The 21978-nt window shown below is 40.4% G+C and overlaps 1 protein-coding gene across 1 annotated transcript; it reads right to left on the reverse strand.

The window, feature by feature from the left end:
* Positions 1-15839: 15839 nt before the first annotated feature.
* Positions 15840-16691, reverse strand: LOC123002792 (uncharacterized). The gene has a single exon (XM_044393416.1). The coding sequence runs from the start codon at positions 16689-16691 to the stop codon at positions 15840-15842; it is 852 nt and encodes a 283-aa protein (XP_044249351.1).
* Between the last annotated feature and the right edge of the window lie 5287 nt (positions 16692-21978).

Consider the following 21978-nt stretch of genomic DNA (forward strand, 5'->3'; position numbering starts at 1 on the left):
TTAAGAACAGGTTGGAAAGACAAAAACAGGAAAGGACGCGAAAACTAAATGAAGGAAGAGAAGAACCCATGGAGTTGGAAAAAGAGGATGTAGTTTATAGGAAGGAGAATAGGAGAAATAAGTTAACACCTAGGTTTACGGAACACACAGTAGATGAGGATAATGGCGTTACATTCGTTACAAAAAGGAAACAGAAGATACATAAATCAAAAATTAAAAAAAGAATTAAACAAAATGAAAACTAATCAATCACGGTTACAGGTGCATATTGGTCCATGGACAGACAATGGATGTGCAAACACTAAAACGAGAAGAGGCGATCGTAAAAATGGAACTGGGAAAGGCAAGAGTAATGGTCGGAGCGAAGATGTTCGACCATATAATAAACTTTAAGGACTATGAAGGTAATATTGCACAGATTGAGAACGCGTTGTTAGACATAGAGAAGGTTAGATTCTCAGGTGAGGCAGTCCAGGTGGTTAAGGAAAAATTGTATCAGGTAAAGGAGAAGCTAGAAGTACTTAAACCAAGAAATAGGGTCAAAAGAGGAATTTTTAATGGATTAGGAAGCATGATAAAAATAGTTTCGGGAAATATGGATGCATATGATGAGGAGAAAATAGGAAATAGAATAAAAGAATTAAGAAATGAAACAAGGTTTCTTACAAAAGAAGCGGACGAGCAAAGAACCTTTTATCAGGAAACCATGAGTAGGTTTACGAAAATTACTAAGCATATAAATAAGGAGCAGGAAGATATAAATTTGTTTATAAAGAATTATAAGAATAACGTATTTAGGGAACTAACACAAGAGCACAATGAAATACATATGCTCCAGCACTTGAATAGGATTAGTTACAGTATTGATTTGTTAACAGTACACTTGAACAATATTGCGGAAAGCATATTGTTAGCGAAACTTCGCATTCATTAGATAGGATTATACAGTTTGTCGAGAGTCAAGGGCTCAAAATTGTTTCAAATGAACAAGTGTATGAACTAATAAATATACAGACACAAATAAATGAGACAGACATAATATTTAGGGTAAGAGCTCCAATTTTTGAGCCAAATGTCTATCAGCTATATCATGTTATACCAATTCCAATTAATGGAACACATTTATTAATAATACCAAATTATGTAGCAATTAATAAGTATAAAATAAGTTTCTTTAACAACCAATGTTCAAAAGTTCATGAAACTTTTATTTGTGAGAGCGAAGAGTTGGGTGTTGAGACAAAAGGAAAGGAGTGCTTGAGGAAGATTTTAACGAACAAACCACCAATATGCGATTCAGTAAATCTAGAAGGAAGAGAAATGGTTTTGGCACCTGAGGATGGACACATAGTCATTTTCAATGCCTTGAACTTACCTGTAAACAACACGTGTGGAGAAGATATTACAGTATCGGGGGCGTTAGCAATCAAATATGCAAACTGTTCGATCGAAATAAATGGCATAAAATATGATGGCCAAGTTACGGAACATAAAGAGGACCATATAGTACTTACCACTACAATAAGTAAGCAGATACTTATAAATAACACCAAACAGGAGTTAAACCTAGAAATCCTACATCTTGAAGATATGAGAAACCTCAAAAAAGTAGTGTACATGGGAAAGGTACAGGAAACACATTTTTCCGTAATATATGGTATGCTGGTGTTTCTAGCGATAACGGTACTGGCAATATGGAGAATTAGAAAAACAAGGACAATCTTCACCCCCAATGCTTTTCTGCACAATGTCGCTCTGGATATACCACAGATGTGGCCATCGCTCCATTCCAGGGGGGGAGGAGTTACCGTACCGGTACCATCGACTATGCTACCGCCTAAACCTCCCCGTGTTACCCTCTTCCAAGTGGACAGTGACCGGCAGCTAGCCGTTCGTTGTCCCACATAAGATCGACATAAGAAATGCAACATCAGCACAAGGCAGGATGTTGCTAAACGACACCCACTCAGCAGAGCTCCAGAAAATACTTTGTTAGCATTTAATCACATACACATACATAATTGTAAACATATAAAATTCTTTGGCAGAGGTTTGATTCGAATCTCAAACCACAATAAAATTATTCCGTTTGGAACTACCAAAGAGAACACAGCTAGTGTTAATTCAATTCGCATTTAAATATTGGATGACCAACAAGCCCCCCCTTTAACCACTTCATACTATAACTCGAGCCCCTATAACTCTCCAATATGGGTGGTCCCTAAAAAGCCAAATCCGAATGGGGAGAAGCAATACCGGATGGTGGTCGATTTTAAGCGTCTTAACGCCGTCACCATCTCGGACACTTACCCAATTCCGGATATAACATCCACCCTTTCCAGCCTAGGAGAAGCAACATTCTTCACGACCCACGATTCCATCAAATTCATATGAAGGAATCCGATATTCCTAAAACAGCTTTCTCTACCTTAAACGGGAAGTACGAATTTTTGCGTCTTCCATTTGGGTTGAAAAATGCCCCTGCCGTATTTCAAAGAATGATCGACGATGTGCTGCGTGAGTACATTGGGAAAATTTTTTACGTCTATATAGACGATATTATTGTTTTTAGCAAAGATTACGAGTCCCACTGGCACAATCTCCGGGCCGTATTCTAAAGACTCAAACAGGCTCGACTACAGGTCAATTTAAGAAAAACACAGTTCCTGCGTACTCAGGTTGAGTTCCTGGGTTACGTCGTAACCGCAACGGGAATCCGTGCGGATGAAAAAAAAGTAAAGGCAATACGCGAAATGCAACCGCCTACCAACCTGAAGGAGCTCAAAAGTCTCCTAGGAATGACCTCTTATTATAGGAAGTTTATCTGCGATTATGCGAAAATCGCCAAGCCCCTAACAAATCTCACAAGAGGGGAACATGCCAAGGCTAAGGCTTCACACTCTAAGAGAATCCCTATCCTGCTCGATGATGATAGTCTAAAGGCTTTTAACGAGCTGAAAACTATCCTAGCCTTCCCCGACTTTAATAAACCTTTTCATTTAACTACTGACGCGTCAAACTATGCAATCGGAGCCGTTCTTTCCCAGAATGACAATGGGAAAGATCGCCCAGTTGCTTATGTTTCGCGATCACTAAATAAGACAAAGGAAAATTATGCGGTGAACGAGAAGGAAATGCTGGCAATTGTGTGGGCACTCGATAACCTCCGTTCCTATCTGTACGGGGCCGCGTCAATTAAGGTTCATACAGACCATCAGCCATTGACTTTCGCGTTAGGCAACCGAAATTATAATGCGAAATTAAAACGATGGAAAGCGCGCTTAGAAGAATACAACTGCGAGCTTATTTATAAGCCAGGCAGGTCTAATGTAGTCGCCGATGCCCGTTCCCGTATTACATCGAATGTTAATTATCTTGGTGCCGATACAATTTCAACCCCAACAGCAGAATCAATTGCTACAGTCCACAGTGTTTCTCAGGACGCCTCGGATCTTATCCCGCACGTCGAGGTTCCTCTCAATGTATTCAGGAATCAGCTTGTCTTCGATCCGGACAGACTAGGTTATGTTTGCGAAACCCCACACGTTGGCTTTGTACGCCATTTAATTCCGCTCACCTCCGTGGAATCTTAGGTTAGTAACGGATCTGACGGACGAGGAGGAAACCTGTAGGATGGTGAGGGAAGAGCATTTGAGGGCTCACCGAAACCCCCGGGAAATAAAGCTACAGATCCTTGAGAGATTTTATTTTCCCAGAATGGCCAGTCGTATTAAGGCCCTAGTTTCTTCTTGTCACACATGTAAGGTGTTTAAATACGATAGACACCCTGCAAAACCAGAATTACAACCAACCCCCATCCCTACTTACCCATGCGAAATTCTCCATATTGATATCTTTACAATAGATAAATTTTCTAAATTTGCAAAACTTTTCCCGCTAGAATCCAAGTGGATGGACAAGTATAACAATTCTTTCCATTCAACGACAAACCGAAAGCCGGTCGATATTTTTTTTTGATAGAACCTCAAGAATAAATTATCAGGGCCTCACAAATTTTAGGGAGCAGACCCTAGAAGATATAAACAAAAACCAGCCGCAGACCGGCTCAACAAAAACAGAACAGAACCCTTAAATTTTGGACAGGGGGATACGATCTATGTTGCCAACAAACAAATAAAAAGCCAGGAGAAGCCAAGGTCACCGTCAAAACAAAGTCAGGGAAGATTGTTCATAAAGCCCATATAAAAAATTAGGGGCTCAAGATAAAAAAGACACTGAAAACGCTTCACGAAACCAACTAAATAAACAAGGAAGAAAGCTAGCTTCGGCCAGCCGAAGCTTATATACCATTGCAGATCATTCCTATTAATTTACAAATCGCAAAAATTTTAAATTTCGTATTATTTTAATATTATTTGTTCTATCCTTCCCTATTGCAGCTATATAACATAGTCGTCCGATTTTTGTTAAATTTAATTAAAAACTCTGAAATATTAAAAAGAAATCATATCCTAGAGTATAAGAGAAAACAATAAAAACCAACGCACACTGGGCCAGCCGATCAGATTTTTGGCCAAAAATACGTTTTTCTTTTTTAAGAAAATGACCAAATTGAGTTTGGGATCCTTTTTATAACACATTAAACTAATTTATGCCAAAGTTTCAAAGAATTCGGGCAAGTAGTTTTCTTTTACCATATTTTCAAAGTGAAAAATTCATAAAATATTGATGGAAATGAAAAAAAATTTAGAAGTCAAAGATGCTGATGTTGCTGTTCGACTTCTTTCCGAAACTTGCAGAAGGGATTATTTTCAACAAGTAAAAAATATAATATAGCTCGTATGTCTTACTTGTTTGCTAAAATAAATGTAATTGTTAATTTTTACGCTTTTTTTCAGCAAATGAGTACTTTGCTTTTCGAGTGCCTTCGAGTGCCATCCCCAAATTAGTTCATTCCTTCAAAAAAAAAATTCGTTGATCAATTTACTAAAAGCGTAGCCCACTGACTCGATGCGGTTTTGCCTTAGTTTTCGGTAATTTAAGTTTTAATTGAAGGCTTAACTCGAAGTCGAGCTATTTTGAAGAGCTTAGCTAAGAGAGCCCAAGAGTATGCCATACTTTATTTCTTCAGGTTTTGGTGAACATTTTGCGCTCAAAAATTTGATTTTAGTGTGACTAACATCTAAAATCTACTTTTTACGTACACTAATCGATTATGGTATTTTTCAAACCAATATCTATCTATTTAATCAGGACTATGCAAATAAAAATGTAGCATACTTTTGTGATGACTTCAGAAAATGTCAAATTAACATTATATAACAATATTTTTAACAATATTTTTAAACAATTTTTTTTACATAATTTGATTATATAAAACTTAAAAGGTAACAAGAACACAAAAATAGACATTTTTTTAAATCGATTGTTTGATAAACGTTGATGTGGGAGCCTCCGAAAGTTGCACTTTTTAACGGTTCATAAATCTTAAATGACATAATATTTTTTAGTGATGTTAATTTTTTTTAGTTTGTTTTATCTCATACTTTATTGTTTTCGAAAATGGAAGAAGTGCGTCTTCTAGTTATTTTTTTAAAAATAAAAAACCGAAAAGTACGTAAAATTTTCCGACTTTGGTCTGGATTATCTATATCATATTAAATTCCAAGAAATTTTACTTTTAGTTCGTTGGAAAGTTCAATCTTTTAAGAAAAAAACGCAAAAAACTGCATCCTTCTAACTGTCCTAGGAAAGAAATTACAGATTTTTGGCCAAAAAATTAACTTTCTGGCCCAGTGTGCAACGGTGCTATTATTTGTTTCCAATTAATTTCCCATTAATTTTTCGATCGTTCCTATGGCAGCTATATGATATAGTCGTCCGATTGTGATAAAATTAAAATTGAAATTCGGAAACATTTAAAAAGAGTCATGTCTTAAAGTAGAAAAGAATACAATAAAAACCAAAAAAGCTAAAATTTATTTCCTATTACTTTCCCATTAATTTTCCGATCGTTCCTATGGCAGCTATATGATAAAGTCGTCCGATTTTTTAAATATTTTATTCGAAATTCTGAAATATTTAACAAATAATATCCTCAAGAGTAGAAGGTAATATTCCAAAAAACACAAAAGCTAGAATTTTTTTAACGTTTCCTTCCTATGGGAGCTATAAGATATAGTTGCCCGATCCGGTTGGTTCCGACTTATATACTACCTGCAATAGAAAGAAGACTTTTGGGAAAGTTTCATCGCGATAGCTTCAAAACTGAGAGACTAGTTTGCGTAGAAACGGACGGACAGACGGACATGGCTAGATCGACTCGTCTAGTGATGCTGATCAAGAATATATATACTTTATGGGGTCGGAAACGTCTCCTTCACTGCGTTGCAAACTTCTGACTGAAATCATAATACCCTCTGCAAGGGTATAATAAATAAACACAAAGGAAAAACACAAAAATCAATAATTCAAAAAAGAAGACACGCATATAACAAAGTAACACTTAAGAAAAAATTAAAAAAAAAAATTAGATTTAGACTAGCCCTTAAGTATACACCATAGAACAATTAAGTAACATCTCTTCTTAAAGAATGGCAACCGTCTATGTTGCCACGGCGCTTCACATCTTTAAATACGACGCGCCGGTCGTCCCACTCCAGAAAGGGGTGGTATGGCGAGTCAACGGGGCGTTGAAACTCGCCCACGTCATTGATCTGTCACAGGTGCAACGGATCATTGACAAAACTACCGAGGAAACAGCACTAATCATGGACAACCGGATATCGGAACTTGTGCGACACGGAGGGCATTAAGAAAATGACCTCAACGCACCGCCACGCACGCTCCATAGACTGGTTAGGATCCGCTTGGAAGTGGGTTGCCGATTCGCCTGACGCCTCGGATTGGAATGCCATTCTCCGATCCCAGGAGGGCGTAATTCAAAACAACAACCAACAGGTTTTAATTAATAACAGAATGTTTGACGCGACGCACACACCTTGCGGAAGCTGGACGACGTAATGGCAAGGGTGAATGCCATTGACGTAGTGGAATACCAACCTACTGGACCAAAAAGAGGTGGAAACCCTCCTGGCGGAAACCCAAAGTCTTTCATACCAGAATGTTGTCGAAGCGGTGGAATTTGCGGAACCGTCGATTCTAACCAATGGAACCTCACTGCTGTACGTTCTTTCGCTACCCAAAGTGGTGGATAAAAAATTCAGGCTGATGCTCCTGTACCCCACGATCCTATCTGGAAAACAGATAGTGTTACCGTTTATAAAGTTGGCAGTGGACCCCCACGACGGTTTGCAGGGAGAAAAATCTAAGGAAACTGGATGAAAACGGCTGTATACCTAGGCTGCTCAAGAGAGGCCACGCCTCCTGCGACTACCTGAGGAATGATCAGATAGTGATTGAATCAGTCGACGATGGCACGCTGTTCCTCACGAATTTCAACGGAACAATTTTGGCGGAATCCACAGAACACCCACTATCAGGCTCTTTCATTGTCCAATATGATAACGAAACGGTCAGCATCGGTAACATGTCGTACGGCAGCTATACATCAATACATCTAATGCCAATGCCTGCTGTCTAGACCAATGTATCCGCCGCTGGATATCAACTCTCGCTGAAATATGTGCACGACTTCAGCCTTCAGAACCTAAAAAAGCTGTCTTCTATATCTAACCACTTTTTATTTTCCTTTTCGACAGAAGTAGCGGTGGTTCTTATCGGCGCCTCCCTGTTGTACATCTTGTGGAAGAAGGTGACCTCCACGAAGGGCATCCCGTTCCATCGGGGCATCGAAGAACTGGAGTCACAAACGGCCAGTTCAATGCCCCCAAAAGACCACTGATCTGCGGGCCGCAGATTTTTGGAGGGGGAAGAGTTAACACCACAGCCATTCAACTGTCCCCCTACCATCATCGACACCTCGATGAGCCCCTCACCACATCCACACATATCGCCGCACATGCCGGCGAAATATCTGCTGAGTACCCAAGTCTCGCTTCCCCCCGGCCCCCTGCCGGCGAAGTATCTGCTGAGCACCCAAGCCTCGCTTCCCCCCGGCCCCCTGCGCAGAGTCAGCATTCTATGTGCCGTTGGCTCTCACGATATCCGGTGCCGGCCCAACGGCCGATCGTCAGCAGAACTGGGCCAACAACGACGGAGTAGTGCAGCGATGGAAATTGCAACGCTTGCAATCGCCAACGACAAGCTACAGCGCAGCGCAGCCGCTGCAGTCAACCCGCTGGAGACAACAACACTTGCCGGGACAGGTGACCACAAAGCTACAAGACGACGCCGGCAGCGACGTCAACCGAGAGCGCAGCGAAGCTAGCCGGCACCGAGGAAAAACTTGGGAAAGCAGACTGGATCCGGACGGCGAACCAATCAATTGCATTGAATATTAAATTAACTTTAACTTTATTTTTAAATAAATCATTATAACGTACCCAAACGAGCCTAAATTTGAATCCTATTCTGGGAGGCAGCTGGGACCCTATGGAAATACCTATCTTTAGGTAATGATTGGCACCTGCCCTAGGGAACAGGATGCTGACAGGCTCCTGCCTGGACAGGCAGAAGTCTTAACTTCTATTATAGTCATTGCAGAGTACTCTAAAAGGTTCATGCATTGCATAATTTAAAACTAGAGGAATATAGTTTCTTGTGAATCTATTTGGCCCATTAAAATGCAGGTGACCCAGTAACTCGGGACTCTCCACATCCTCATGAATAAGATTCCTAATAAACGTAATACCAAGCATAGTTCTTCGATTAACTAATGATGGCAAGTTAATTAGAAGTAGTCTACTAGAATAGGATGGCAGTATTAGGCTTGTATCCCAGTTAAGTCCCCGTAGAGCAAATATTAAAAAGTTTTTTTGAACAGACTCAATCCGGTCTATATGCACCCCATATTGGGGACTCCAAACTGGAGCGCAGTACTCAATAATTGGTCGGACTAATGAAATAAACAAGGTCTTTGTGACATAAGGATCATCGAATTCCTTCGACCTCCTTTTGATAAATGCAAGCACTCCCCTGGCTTTATTTACCATGGTAGTAATGTGATCCGAAAATTTAAGTTTGGGATCCATATAGGTTCCAAGGTCGTCAGCATGCGTTATTCCATCTAACACACAACCGCTCAAAGTATAAGTTGAATAGTGAGGGCTGACACGAAAAAAGGTCATTAGTTTACACTTAGAACCATTTAAATTTAAATCATTATTCAAGCACCACCAAATGCAATGAGATCAGATTGTAAAGCTAAATTTTGTGCGGGATCATTAAATTGCAGGCACATTTTAACGTCATCTGCGTACATAAGTACACATGAGTTCGTTAGGACTAGAGGAAGGTCATTTATAAATAATGTAAACAGGAGCGGACCAAGATGACTTCCTTGTGGTACACCGGACGTAACTCGGATTAGGAATGATAAAGAGTTTTTAAAAATGACCCTTTGAGTCCTGCCATTCAAATAACTTAAGATCCACCTAAGAAGATCATCAGGAAACCCCAAAAGGTCCAATTTCCGAACTAAAATCAGATGGTTTACAGAGTCAAACGCCTTACTGAAATCAGTGTAAACCACATCAGTCTGACAATTTGTTCTAGAACCATTTAACACAAATGAAGTAAACTCCAAAAGGTTGGTTGTCGTTGACCTACGTTTTATAAATCCGTGCTGACAAGAGGAAATAAGAAACCTACAACTGTGTTGCAAATGGGGAGTAATAATGTTCTCGAAGAGCTTCGGAATAGCTGATAGCTTTGAAATACCTCTGTAATTACATGCGTTCAATTTGCTCCCCTTTTTATGAAGCGGGATAACAAACGATTCCTTCCATCTATGCGGGAAATCTGACGTTTCTAAAGACAAAGTAAAAAGTTTATGCAATGGTCTACACAAAGTCTCAGCGCAATACTTGAGCACACATCCAGGGACTCCGTCAGGACCCGGAGAGTAGACTGGTTTTTGTAATACTGAGCGTTAAGCACGGTAAAATCCGACCGAGCACTTAAGTAGGGAAGAGTGCGGTAAATTCGTCAGCATTTTTTCAAAGTTTTTTTTTGTCCATCTTGAGACACGTTATCATATTTCTATTTTTATTGTTGAATGCGGTTAGAACCAAGCTTTAAAATGTGACATTCTCCTATTTTTTTAATTACCTTGGTCATTTATAAAAAATTAAAAAATAAAACCAGTATACTGGGGAAATCTCGCCACTTAGGGGGGTAAAATCGCCACACCACAGGGGCAATTTCGTCACCTGAAAAATGTAGGGAACTTTACGCCTGTAAGTATGCTACACTGATCAAGCATACCATTTTTGTTGACGTCCTATATTTGTTGCTGCTGCCGGTAGTCTGTTCGTTAGCCAGCTCGTCAAATAAAAAAACATATGTATTTAAAATAGGTGCGAATTTACCCTAAGCATAGGGTGGCGAAATTTCCCCAGACAGTACTTTTTTAGAAATAATTATTTTTCTTCCGAAATTAGGCGCGAAGTTAAAAGTCACTAACGCAGAAATGCACATTATAGCACTGTGTATTATATAAAAAATCGTGTATCTTATTCCTTTTGAATTGTGGCATACAGAAAAAATTTCGCCGAGAACTAAATGTAGCTTTTGAACTGTTAAAACACATTTAATATTATAGCTTAATTATCTTGGCCTTCTGTGCAAAAAAATGCATTGGTTGTGTCATGCCGTCTTGAGGGACTAAAACAAATTATATATTTTTAAGACTTATGGATTCCGATATATTGCAGGGGACGAAATTGCCCCTGTGACGAAATTACCCCACTCTCCCCTATCGGGAAAAGGCAGCATGTGATCCGGAAGCTCTAAACTTTTTGTAGTGACAACTCTTTACTAAACCACGAAGGTTGGCTAGAAATTTTAGGATAATACGTAGGTACGCATGTATCAAAAACTGCGTTTAATACGTTATAAAATATATTAACAGCTTCAGTCATATTAGTACATAAGTACAGATTAGACCAATCCGAGCAAGCGATAAGGCTCTTGAGAAGTGCAAAGTTTGCTCTACGAAAGCAGGGGATGCGTTTAGCTGACTTTTCACATATTTCAATTAATTTGGTACCCGTGTCAACAGTCAGCTCTAGCGTTGGGTGATATGGGTCTTCTGGTAAAGTAATTGCAGAGGTTTTAACTATGCAGACACAATCTGGACTTGAAACAAAGCATAGATTAGGACGATTACTGGTCCTAACGAATTTAGAACATGGTTTATTTGAGACAATGAAATATCAAGCAAACCATCAAGAAAATCATGCTGCGTTGAAGGTAACAATATATTCGAGGTTTCGACGGTGGACCATGTCGGTCTAGGTATATTAAAGTCGCCTAAAACTATTAACTGATCCCTATCTAATAGTTTACTTGAAATAAACTGGATAGCGGACAGATGATTAGCATATATTGGGAATTCAGATGACGGCGGAATATAAGAACATGTTATGTATATAGAAATACCCTGAAGGGATAGTTTTATACACAGAAATTCAATGTCCATTATTTCGTCGGACGTTATTTCTTCAGACGTTAATTCTGAGTCAACTGCAATTAAAGCTCCACCTCCACGTCGGGAGGGACGATCAAGCCTGTACGTTGTGAACTTACTTGGAAAAACTTCGGAACTAAGAATTTCCGGTTTTAACCAAGTTTCTGTGAACACAATAACATGGGAAGACAAGTAAAAACTATCAGTATACAATTTGGTCAACTTACTTTGTAAACCTCTGGTATTCTGATAGGAAAGCAGAAGGAAAGAATCTAGTTTTTTGAGACAGATACAGATGAAGATGTGGATGGCTCTTTAAAGGGATTACCAACTTCCTTTGAACGAATTTTCTTTTTTCTAGCTTCGTACTCTTTAACAAAAATGCCTGCTGGCCAAAAAATGGGCGAGCACATCGTTGCAAAATGAGCATAGGGAACACCGATCTTAAATGATGATACTTCCCTAGCATATGGAAAATTAAATCGTTCAACCTTTAGATCATCAATCTGAACTTTGTTACGGATATAGGCCGTAATGTCCAGGGATGAAAGGTAAGGATTCAGCCGAGAAACAAAAAACTTGTTTCCGCTGCGGTACACAGGTGACTGTTTTAGGTACCACGCATGTGACAGGTTTTGGTACTGCAGCATTTATGGCAGCACTACCAGTTCCAGCCGGTACTCCAGACGTTAAGTCAACATGCGGCATTGGAGTCATTTCTTTATTTTTTTTAACAGATTTTTCGGATGTCTCATGCGGCAAAATCTCACGATCTTTACATTCGGATACCGAATCTTTTTTAGCTTTCGACCTCAGTACCATTTGTGCGGCAGCTGAGATCGACTGCTGCACTGCAGACCCCGGATCGCCAGAGAGAGATGCACTAGCGTCTTCCGTGGGTTGTCTATCGACCGCGATCTTTTTACGCTTAGGAGAATCGGGCTCAGATAGCCTACGGCTAGTGAGCTGCGACTCAAGCGCCACAAGCAGATTCGTATTTCTACGGCTGTTACGAATTAATTCCGTTACAGTGCTTTTTGTGAGCCGTCTTATAGAGATTGCCTGGATTTCATACGCGATACATTCTTCACAATAGTAGCGCAAGCCACTTCTCATGTCGATTGCATCGCGAACCAGGCCCGAATAGCCAAGACATTTTGCATGAAAAATACTATCGCACGAATGGCACGGAATGCTCTGTTGTCCAGCCAAAATCAACGACTTGCATTTCTTCGAACAACAGACAGCCATTATCGCTATATTCCGAACCACGGTGCAAAGAGAAAAAAGCTACGAGAGTAAGAGAGAGCGGGAGAGAGTGAGCAGGAGTGAGTAAGCGGGGGAGCGTAAGTTTAAGCTGTGCCAACAACAACGTTTTATGCGGGAGTGCGGGAGTGCGGGAGAGCGGGTAACTACCGTATAGATTCTTGCCGCTCCAAACAGCGTTTGGTAGAAAAGGAGAATGCAATCTCTTTGTAAAGAGAATGAGGGCCGTTTTGTCCGCATTGATACTGAGTCCCACATTTTCCGCCCACTCACATATCTCCCTGAGTGTTGATTCCATTATAGAGCTGAGGGTCGATTACTCCCGTAATAATTATGCCTATGTCGTCCCTATAGGCTGTTATTTTTAAGGCTCTCCTCTCGAATCTTTTGATTAGACCGTCGACCACCAAATTCCATAGGCGTGAGGACCCCACCTTAATGTGTGCCTCTGTGTGCCCCCTTTACCATGGATGCGGTGCCCCACTCTGAATGTACCCGCCTGCAGCTAAGCAGGTTTCTTATCCAGAGGCTTTTTGCGGGGTCCGTGTTGGTTGCTTCTAGGCGATCCATTATAGCATCCGGTTTGACATTGTTGAATGCTCCGGATATATCTACTAATACTCCAAGCGCATATTCCTTAATGTGTAGGGCTCTCTCAACGGTTGCTACTAGCGAGTATAGTGCCGTTTCTACAGATTTCTCCTTGGTGTAGGCGTGCTGGTTGGATGACATGAGGGTCCCTACATCATTCCTGATGTGTAGATTCAGCAGCTTTTCCAGTGCCTTGAGTATGAAAGAGGTGATGCTTATCGGCCTGTAATCCTTGGGGCTCGCGTGACTGCACTTTCCCGCTTTCGGGAGGAAGACAATCCGAGAGGTCCTCCATTGGATTGGGATATAGCCCGTGCTTAGACATGCAGAGTATATTTCATATAGCCATGGGGTGATCCTTTCCTTGGTCGCCTGTAACATGGGTGGAAATATTCCATCTAGTCCTGGTGCCTTGTAGCCCGCAAAGGAGTCTATGGCCCAGTTGATTTTCGTAGTTGTTATTAGATCGTTTGGGGGGCGTTCTTCGCCAGTTGCTATGTCTTGGTGCGTGCTTGCGTCTAAGACATCCGTGCATCCTGGGAAGTGCGATTGCATAAGTGCTGTTAGGGCCTCTTCACTGCCCTCAGTCTACTGTCCGTCGTCGCGTTTTAGCTGGAGCAGAAGTTTCTCCACGAGCTTCTCTGCGCCCTGCTTGTTTCCTTCTCGTAAACCTTCAGTAGGATTTTGTATTCCTCGTTAATGATCCCATCGTCTACCTTTTTGGCGATTTTGAAGAATTCTCGGAGGTTATGTCTTTGGAGTGTAAGTTCCCGATTCCACCATGGTGGCCTGGTCTTCTCCCTTGTTCTTGAAGTCGGTCATGATGCGTGATACGCATCCAGTAATTCCTGGGACAGGGTCTCTAGGGCTGGTCGCGAGTTTTGAGGTCACTGTCCTTGTAAACTTTTCGCAGTTCGTGTTCCGGGGGTTACCATAGACAGCTAACTTTGTAGTGCTTTTAAAATCATATCTGAACGGAATATACCTATGGTCCGAGAAAGATGGCACGTTTGACGAGGTGGGACCTACGAAGGTGTGCTCCTCCCCCACGTTTGCTATATATAGATTACACCAGTTTACAAAAAAAAATCGATGAAATATACCATGAATGAAACCTTTGTTTTCCGGTAAGGTACGTCTTCCTGATTAAGGAAATGGCACTTAACATTTTTTTATGGGTAAAAATTTTTTCAAAGTGTAAAAAAGTTTTTGACACTTTTTTAATTTTTAACTTGATTTGTGGTTTACTGATTTCAACCATAAATGACTCATTTTACAGGTAAAAAATCCAAAAAATCCGAAAATGCTGGCATAAATGGCTTCGTTAAAAATACACGCCTAAAAACCGAAATTATTTTTATAACTTCTACTGGTAGAAGGTGCTTTGACAAAAAAAGACAAGTTATTGATCATTACAATCCACTAGCAAATTAATTTGATATGCATTTTTGAAGCTTGCGACAACGGTGTTTTTTTGGCCGTTTACAGCTGTTAACTGACACAACAGGGCTCTAACAGGGCTGTAATACCCGTTTTTACCAACGTGTAAAATCGATATAAAATCGAACTATTGATTGATTTTTTTGTTGATGGTCTTGTTAGTTGACTTAAAGATGTATCTTCAAGGATAAGTCATAAAACTAATTTCGGTTTTTAGGCGTGTATTTTTAACGAAGCCATTTATGCCAGCATTTTTGAATTTTTTCTAACTTTTTCAACTTTGACGAAGTGTAGCTTCTAAACTAATGAATGGAACTCAATGCAGTGAAGAAGAAAGTTGGAGGGCATTATATTACCTGTAAAATGAGTCATTTATGGTTGAAATCGGTTAACCACAACTCAAGTTAGAAATTAAAAAAAATGTCAAAAACGTTTTTTACACTTTAAAAAAATTGTATCCATAAAAAAAATTGTAAGTGATAATTTCCTTAATTAGGAAGACGTACCTTACCGGAAAACAAAGGTTTCATTCATGGTATATTTCATCGATTTTTTTTTGTAAACTGGTGTTAGTAGATAGAATAAAGTCTAAGAGTGACTCACCTCTGTCGTTGTTGTCTGACCTTCCCCACACGCTGAAGTGTGCATTGGCATCTGCACCAATGAGGAGTTGGTCATCCCTCGAGACTAGCTCTACCAAGCTGCTCAGCTCGTCTGGTGGCGCCGATCTGTCATGTGCCATGTAGCCCCTCGATTTCTAGCATCACCGCAGTCAAGTCGTCAGATCTGTAATGAGGCATAGGGTTAGCATGGATACCCTTGCGCACAAGTACGGCGCTTCTGTTCCTGCTTACCGTTGGTGAGTAGAATGTATTGTAGTTTGAGGACCTTAGTCCGGCCACGATATTGCCCGAGGCAATCCATGGCTCTTGAACCAAGGCTATGTCGACGGGTCCTTGCTCTAGGGCAATCAGGAGCTCCGCCGATGCGAGTCTGCTTTTATGAAGATTGAGCTGCAGCACCCCCAGTGTCATGGGTGGCTCTCATCTCCGCTCGACGGGTTGGCTATTACAGTCAGGTCACCGTCCTCTTCGTCTTCCGAGTCGTCCAGAGCAAGTTCCTGGGCGGCATCCACGATGGCTTCAGCCCTGGGTCCTTCTCCACCTCGCATGCCTGCAGGATGTGTGCGCCTTTGTCGTCGGGGTGTCGCTTCTTGAGGCGCAGGTAGACGCCACCCCCACGCCATCTTCCCGAATCTTAGGTACAGCAGATCCTCCGCCTCCTTGTTGATTTGGAGAAGCACACTTTGGCCCCCCTCGTTGGGTAGAGGGCTGGCCATGTGCAGAATCTTCCAATTCGCCGTTGGGACGTCTGGATTCTGCCGTTGAAGCAGCTTCAGCGCCCGATCCCCTTGGATTGAGACGGGGAAGAGCACTTTCGCCTTTGGTATGGATGGGATTAATTCCCTGTCCACAACCTCTAGCTTGGCGCCCTCCCACAGCGCCTCCAGTTGGCAGACCGTTTGCGTCAGCCACTTCCTGGTCGGATCGTCGTTGCACTTGAGGATTTTCACGCCGTTCAACCTCCCTGCACCATCGAATGTGGGCATGGGGGCTGTGGGTGATTCATCCATCCGTGCAAAGAGAGACTCGATCAGTCGCGCATGGACGAACTTCCAGCGCGCCTTCGTCATCTTCCTGTTTTCGTCGTTCCTGTCAATGAGTGCCGCAATCAGGTGTCGGTTGACTAGATCACTGAATTTAGCCCTCTTGTTGGGCTTGGGTGGCGGAGGGCCTGTCTCCTTGTGCCCGAGCTCCCGCTTGCTCACCGGAATGTCCTTGGCGGCACTCTCGTGTGAGCGTTGCCTTTTGGAGGCAGGCATCTCCTCCACCTTGTTGGCAAATCCACCCGTCGACGCGATTGCAGGTTTGCTTGCGAAGTGTTGCCTTCCTTCCTCAATCCTTTGCTCTGCCCAGGCTAGCTTTTCCTTCTCCTCCTGGGGAAGGTTCGCAATCCTTACCGCTGGCGACACGCAGAGAGGATTGCTCCTCCCCGTGCCCGCCGATGGTAGCAGTCGTACTTCCCACCGACGTTTGGGCTGACATCCCAGCCCTGATTTGCTCCTTATCTCCGTCCATACTGGTTTGTTTTTCCGGGGAACCACCCACTTGCGTTTTATGCCTACCGCCAGGCACCTCCAACCATCGCTACTGATTCAAGGGGGTTGAACCAGTTGCCTTAGCTAGACACTGCATTGCCCCGGGCAGGACAATCAACAATGCATTAACCTGCTCGGGGTAATGCCGTTACCATTGCCCAGCCGGCACCCTTGTGGAGGGTTCAGCTGGAGGATTTTCGCCAGCCAAAATTGGCACAGAATCTTATTCAAAATCAGTGTGGCACGGCAAGTTTTGTTTTTGAGTAAAATAAATTACAATCATCAATAATTATTATGGTTTTAATTGACTTCCTTCGGCTACCGAATGTTAGCGACAAAAATAACGAAGTAGGACGAAAGGTCTACTCGGCCCGACTACTAATCGGCTACCGACTTCTCTGTTCACCCGAGCGTCAGGTTATGTTAGGTTAGGTTAACCCGGAAGGCTCTCACGGGGCCGCGCATAGGACAATATGGCCCTTAGTTGTCCGGTTGATGCGTATGAACCTTGAGATAAGCTAAGAGGTTTTTATTAGAGCCCTGCACAAGTAACCTGACTTGTTTGTCAAACCTTAAATCCAACCGACCTACTTGAAATTCATTTGACTTGGGTCGTTTGGGTTTGGGTATTTGGGTAAGTGAGTCAATTTTTACCCAAAAGCAAACGACCGAAGTCAATTGGGTTTCAAGTAGAACAGTTCAGGTTTAGGGTTACCCAAAGAAAAAAAAATATTTTTAAATAAGACGATAATCACAATTTACACAGCTCATCGACCCGTTGCGAATTCTTAAGGTCAAGATGGTTATTTGTGTTTCTTGTTTCTTAGTTTCTTAGTTAAGTTATGTATGATCCACACAAAGAAATCCTCTTGTTCCCAATAATTCGCGGTCTTTGAAAAAATCTATTAATTTAAGAACTTCTATCACTATGGACGGCAGTCCATGTAGTGACGAAGCGCACGAGGAGAGTGTGCGAAGGCGACTACTATATATACACGAAGAAATGAAAATTTACTGTGATGGTCCGATCATAATGAATGATACACCTATCGAAAGGTATTGCGAAAACTAACATGATTGCATACCAAGACTCTAAGAAAATCAATTGGCTTGGAAGAGAGAGCGGTAAAAGTAAGAAAGTCAAAATTTCGAAATTTGGAGCTGTTGGGGCCGGTGGGGATAAATGCCCCCTCGCAATATTTTTGTTGTATTCCTTTTGAAAATACCCGTCGAATGAGGGGTCATTTGTCAAAATCCGACGCTCCGTTCAAAAGTTATAGCCAAAATAAGATTTTCTTCGTCTTCCCAAAATGAAAATTTAATTCTGTTTGTCAGTTTGTCAGTTTGTCCAAAACATGTTTTTTAAGTTTTGAAAATTTGATATGACGTTCATCACATCGATATAAAAAACTTTTGTTCTACCACTTTTGGAAAAACTCGCTAGTTTAGCGGGAAAACAGCTATAAATAGCTACAATTCGGAAAGCAGTAACTTCTATACTACTAAAGCTACAGACTTGTGCTGCATCTCGTTTGAAAGGTATTTTTAAATGCTATAAACGCCATCTATATGCAATTTGTGTAAATGTAATAGTTAAAAAAATATGAACAAAAGACAATTTTTTAAAACTTTTTTTTTAGTTTTTTATTTTTTTCAAAAACGGCTCTAACGATTTTCTTTAAAACTTTAAACTGTAAAGCCCTTGAGATTCCTTAAATTTTGGTATATAACACATTACTGTAAAGAGTCACGTTTAAAAGTTATTTTTATACGAAAATAGCCACTTTTGCCAGCTCGAACAATTAACGCTCCCTGAGTATTGAATTTTGTGGGAGGGTATCCGAACTGTATTTTAGGGTCATGTAATCAGTAAATTTGCACTTAAGAGTTCTGTTTATTGATTGGCTTAGGTGCCTGGCATACAGTACATAAACTGTCTGCCTAAAGTCGTCGCATCTAGAACTTGAACCAGTTGGACTAAGGATTGCATATGAGGATCTGAAGACTAGAGCGACAGCCTCTGTTGAATGCAAAATGAGTACAACTTGAGTGTAGGAGTCAAAATTGTTACTTATTTTATTGTATAAACTTAACGGTATTTATAGGTAAAAAGTGCATAGGTTAACAGAATAGGTATAAAGCAAGTGTCGGTTATTATGCATTATGCAAGCCCGGATAGTTACAATTCAGCAGAATAAGCTTGTGCCAATAAGTGGGTCATTGATAATGTTGCTGACGGCTTGACCCGATATATGATACTTCAGAGCGCTGACTTATAACTATTGCTGCGACTGAACATTCTCCCGGCCGTTGAACAAGTGTTCAACCATCGCTAATGCTGAACGCAAAACTCCGTGGGGTAGGTTCAGGTGATGGCTGCTCGTCGTTCTCTTGGTTGGTGCAGGTTGGCTGTCGTGGCTTCCAGTTGACGAATCGCCTTCTGAGACTATATCCAATGATCAATATTATTGATATTGCTAACGCAGCATACGTGGCTACTTGATGATGCTGCACAGTGGTAAATTGATTTGACCATGCTGTATCCTTTAGCTTAGCCAGCCTTTGTTGTAGACGATCCAGTTCGTCTGATTCAGATGGTTGGGTTGCAGTCTCTCGAGTTGACTCTTATGTATCTTCCACATCGGGAGATGTTATATTGCCAAAACGTATGTACGCTAAATGTGATTCGGTGATCATCGTGCTGAATGTGCTAATGCTGATGTTCACGTTTCGTGCGGTGCAGCCTGAGGACAGAGATAATAAACCCGATCCATTAAGGTGAATAGTGGATGGCACGCCCTTGCATACAGCTTGAAGTTCTATTTGGTTGTAGGTCGCAAACATCCATCTGTTTCGTTGATGCGTTCTTAACCAAATCAAGTCTGCTTTCGACTTAATAATCTCACAGAGTGTTTCAGATTTGTTGTTGAATAGCTGAAATTCACATCGATTTTCAGCGTTGAATGAGGCTTGATGGTTGAAACAAATGTGTTCGTTGTTGGATACTACTAGACATTGCACTATAGGCTGGATGACCACTTTAGGTGGCCAAAAGTAATTTTTTGAAAGTCCCTAAAATTAGGATCCAATGATATCATTCTGTTAGGATAACATCAGACTTTAATGTTACATACCAGAAATTTTAACAGAGGCTCGCACTGTTAAGGTACAGGCTGTTAAAACAGCTGTTGGCAGTGACGGGCGCACGTGGATCAAATAATTTAATAAAAACAAGAACTTTTAAATTAATTCAAAGAGCAATTTAGAACGATTATAACAACCGGTGCTTTACGGCATCGAAAGAGAGTGGATTAAACTAATTATTTGTATATTTTAAGTGTTAAAATATAATGCGGTTTCTTTGCAATTGACAATTTATTTATACCCCTTTAACTTTTAACAAATCGAAATAAAAACTCATCTTTAAATAGACAAACAAAGAGAATGTGACCTAGTTTCACCTTAATATTTATACTGGGTTGTGGGGATTTCGATTCTTGTCATATGTATGTAATTTGAAGGTCCACTTTTGCCCACTTTTTCGAAAATCTGTATTTAAAGGCCTCGACCTAAAACGGCAAAACACACGCAAAATTGGTGCACAAATGTCAATTGCGATGATATTTTTAATGAACGGTATACAGGTATCTTTCTAATTATATATTAGTAATTAAAAAATTTTTTAACACCATCTTTTCAAAAGAATAACTTTGTTAAAAAGTATTTTTTAATTTTTTGTGTATCTTATATTGATTTTAATAACACTATGCAGCATCGAAAATTAACCTCGATGAATGCTATATTTTTGGATTTGTTACGAATTCCCAAGTTAAACTGCGTTTTCCAGAGAGTTCCCCGACGCAAGGATTCTTAGCAAAAGGACCTCAATGTTCGAAAAATGCTGAAATTGGCCAACTTTGCGGAGCTCTCAGAGGCAAATGGATGCATGGTTTGATTCGATGTTAATGTTTTTTAAAAGATACACCTTTTATCTTTCAAACCCCATACATAAAATAATTTTAGGATTTTTTTTAAGGCAGAAATAAATTCCAAAAAACATAGTCAAAAAACCGAAAAACATACAGCTGCGGTAAAAATAGTAGCAGTGTTGCCGCCTTGTGTTTTTAAAAGTTTGATGTTGTAATTTTTTCTTATCCAATTAGTCTAATAGTAAAATTATAATCAATACAAAATTACCAGGAAAAGATCAATTACAACAACAAACTTTTAAATACACAGGGCGGCAACACTACTACCATTTTGACCGCAGCTGTATACTTTTATGTTTTTTGACTATGTTTTCTAGAATTTGTTTCTGCCTTAAAAAAAATCTTAAAAATTTTTTAAGTATGGGGTTTAAAAGATAAAGGGCGTATCTTTTAAAAAACTTTAACATCGAATCAAACCATGCATCCATTTGCCTCTGAGAGCTCCGCAAAGTTGGCCAATTTCAGCATTTTTCGAACTTTGAGGTCCTTTTGCTAAGAATCCTTGCGTCGGGGAACTTTTTGGAAAGCGCAGTTTAACTTGGGAATTCGTAAGGAATCCAAAAATATAGCATCCATCGAGGTAAATTTAAAAAGCACTAAAAATGCTGCACAGTGTAATTATCATGATAAAACTCTAATGCACTTAACAAAAAAATGGAAGTCACTCAATTTTTTTTTTGGTAATTATATTCTTTTTATTATAAACAAAACAATACAAAAATATAATTTTTAAAGTTTATTTTTGTCATAAAAAATTTTTTTTTTTTTTGAAAAAAGGCGTGACTATGCCCATTTTACATAACATAAATTTAATATTATATATGCAATTAAAAAAAAAAAACCTTTAAATTGTTGCTTCGTTTTTAAGTTATTAATTAAGGCCACAAAAAGTGGTCATCCAGCCTATAGTGCATTGCTCGAACTCATCCTCAGTAAGACCGATGAATTGATCTCTATGGGAATTTACAGAGATGATAGGTGTCTTAATGTCAAACCGATTCCAGCCTCCTGAGTGCCACGTT

This window comes from Drosophila takahashii, chromosome 2L, assembly GCF_030179915.1.
Source record: "Drosophila takahashii strain IR98-3 E-12201 chromosome 2L, DtakHiC1v2, whole genome shotgun sequence".
Classification (NCBI taxonomy): Eukaryota; Metazoa; Arthropoda; class Insecta; order Diptera; family Drosophilidae; genus Drosophila; species Drosophila takahashii.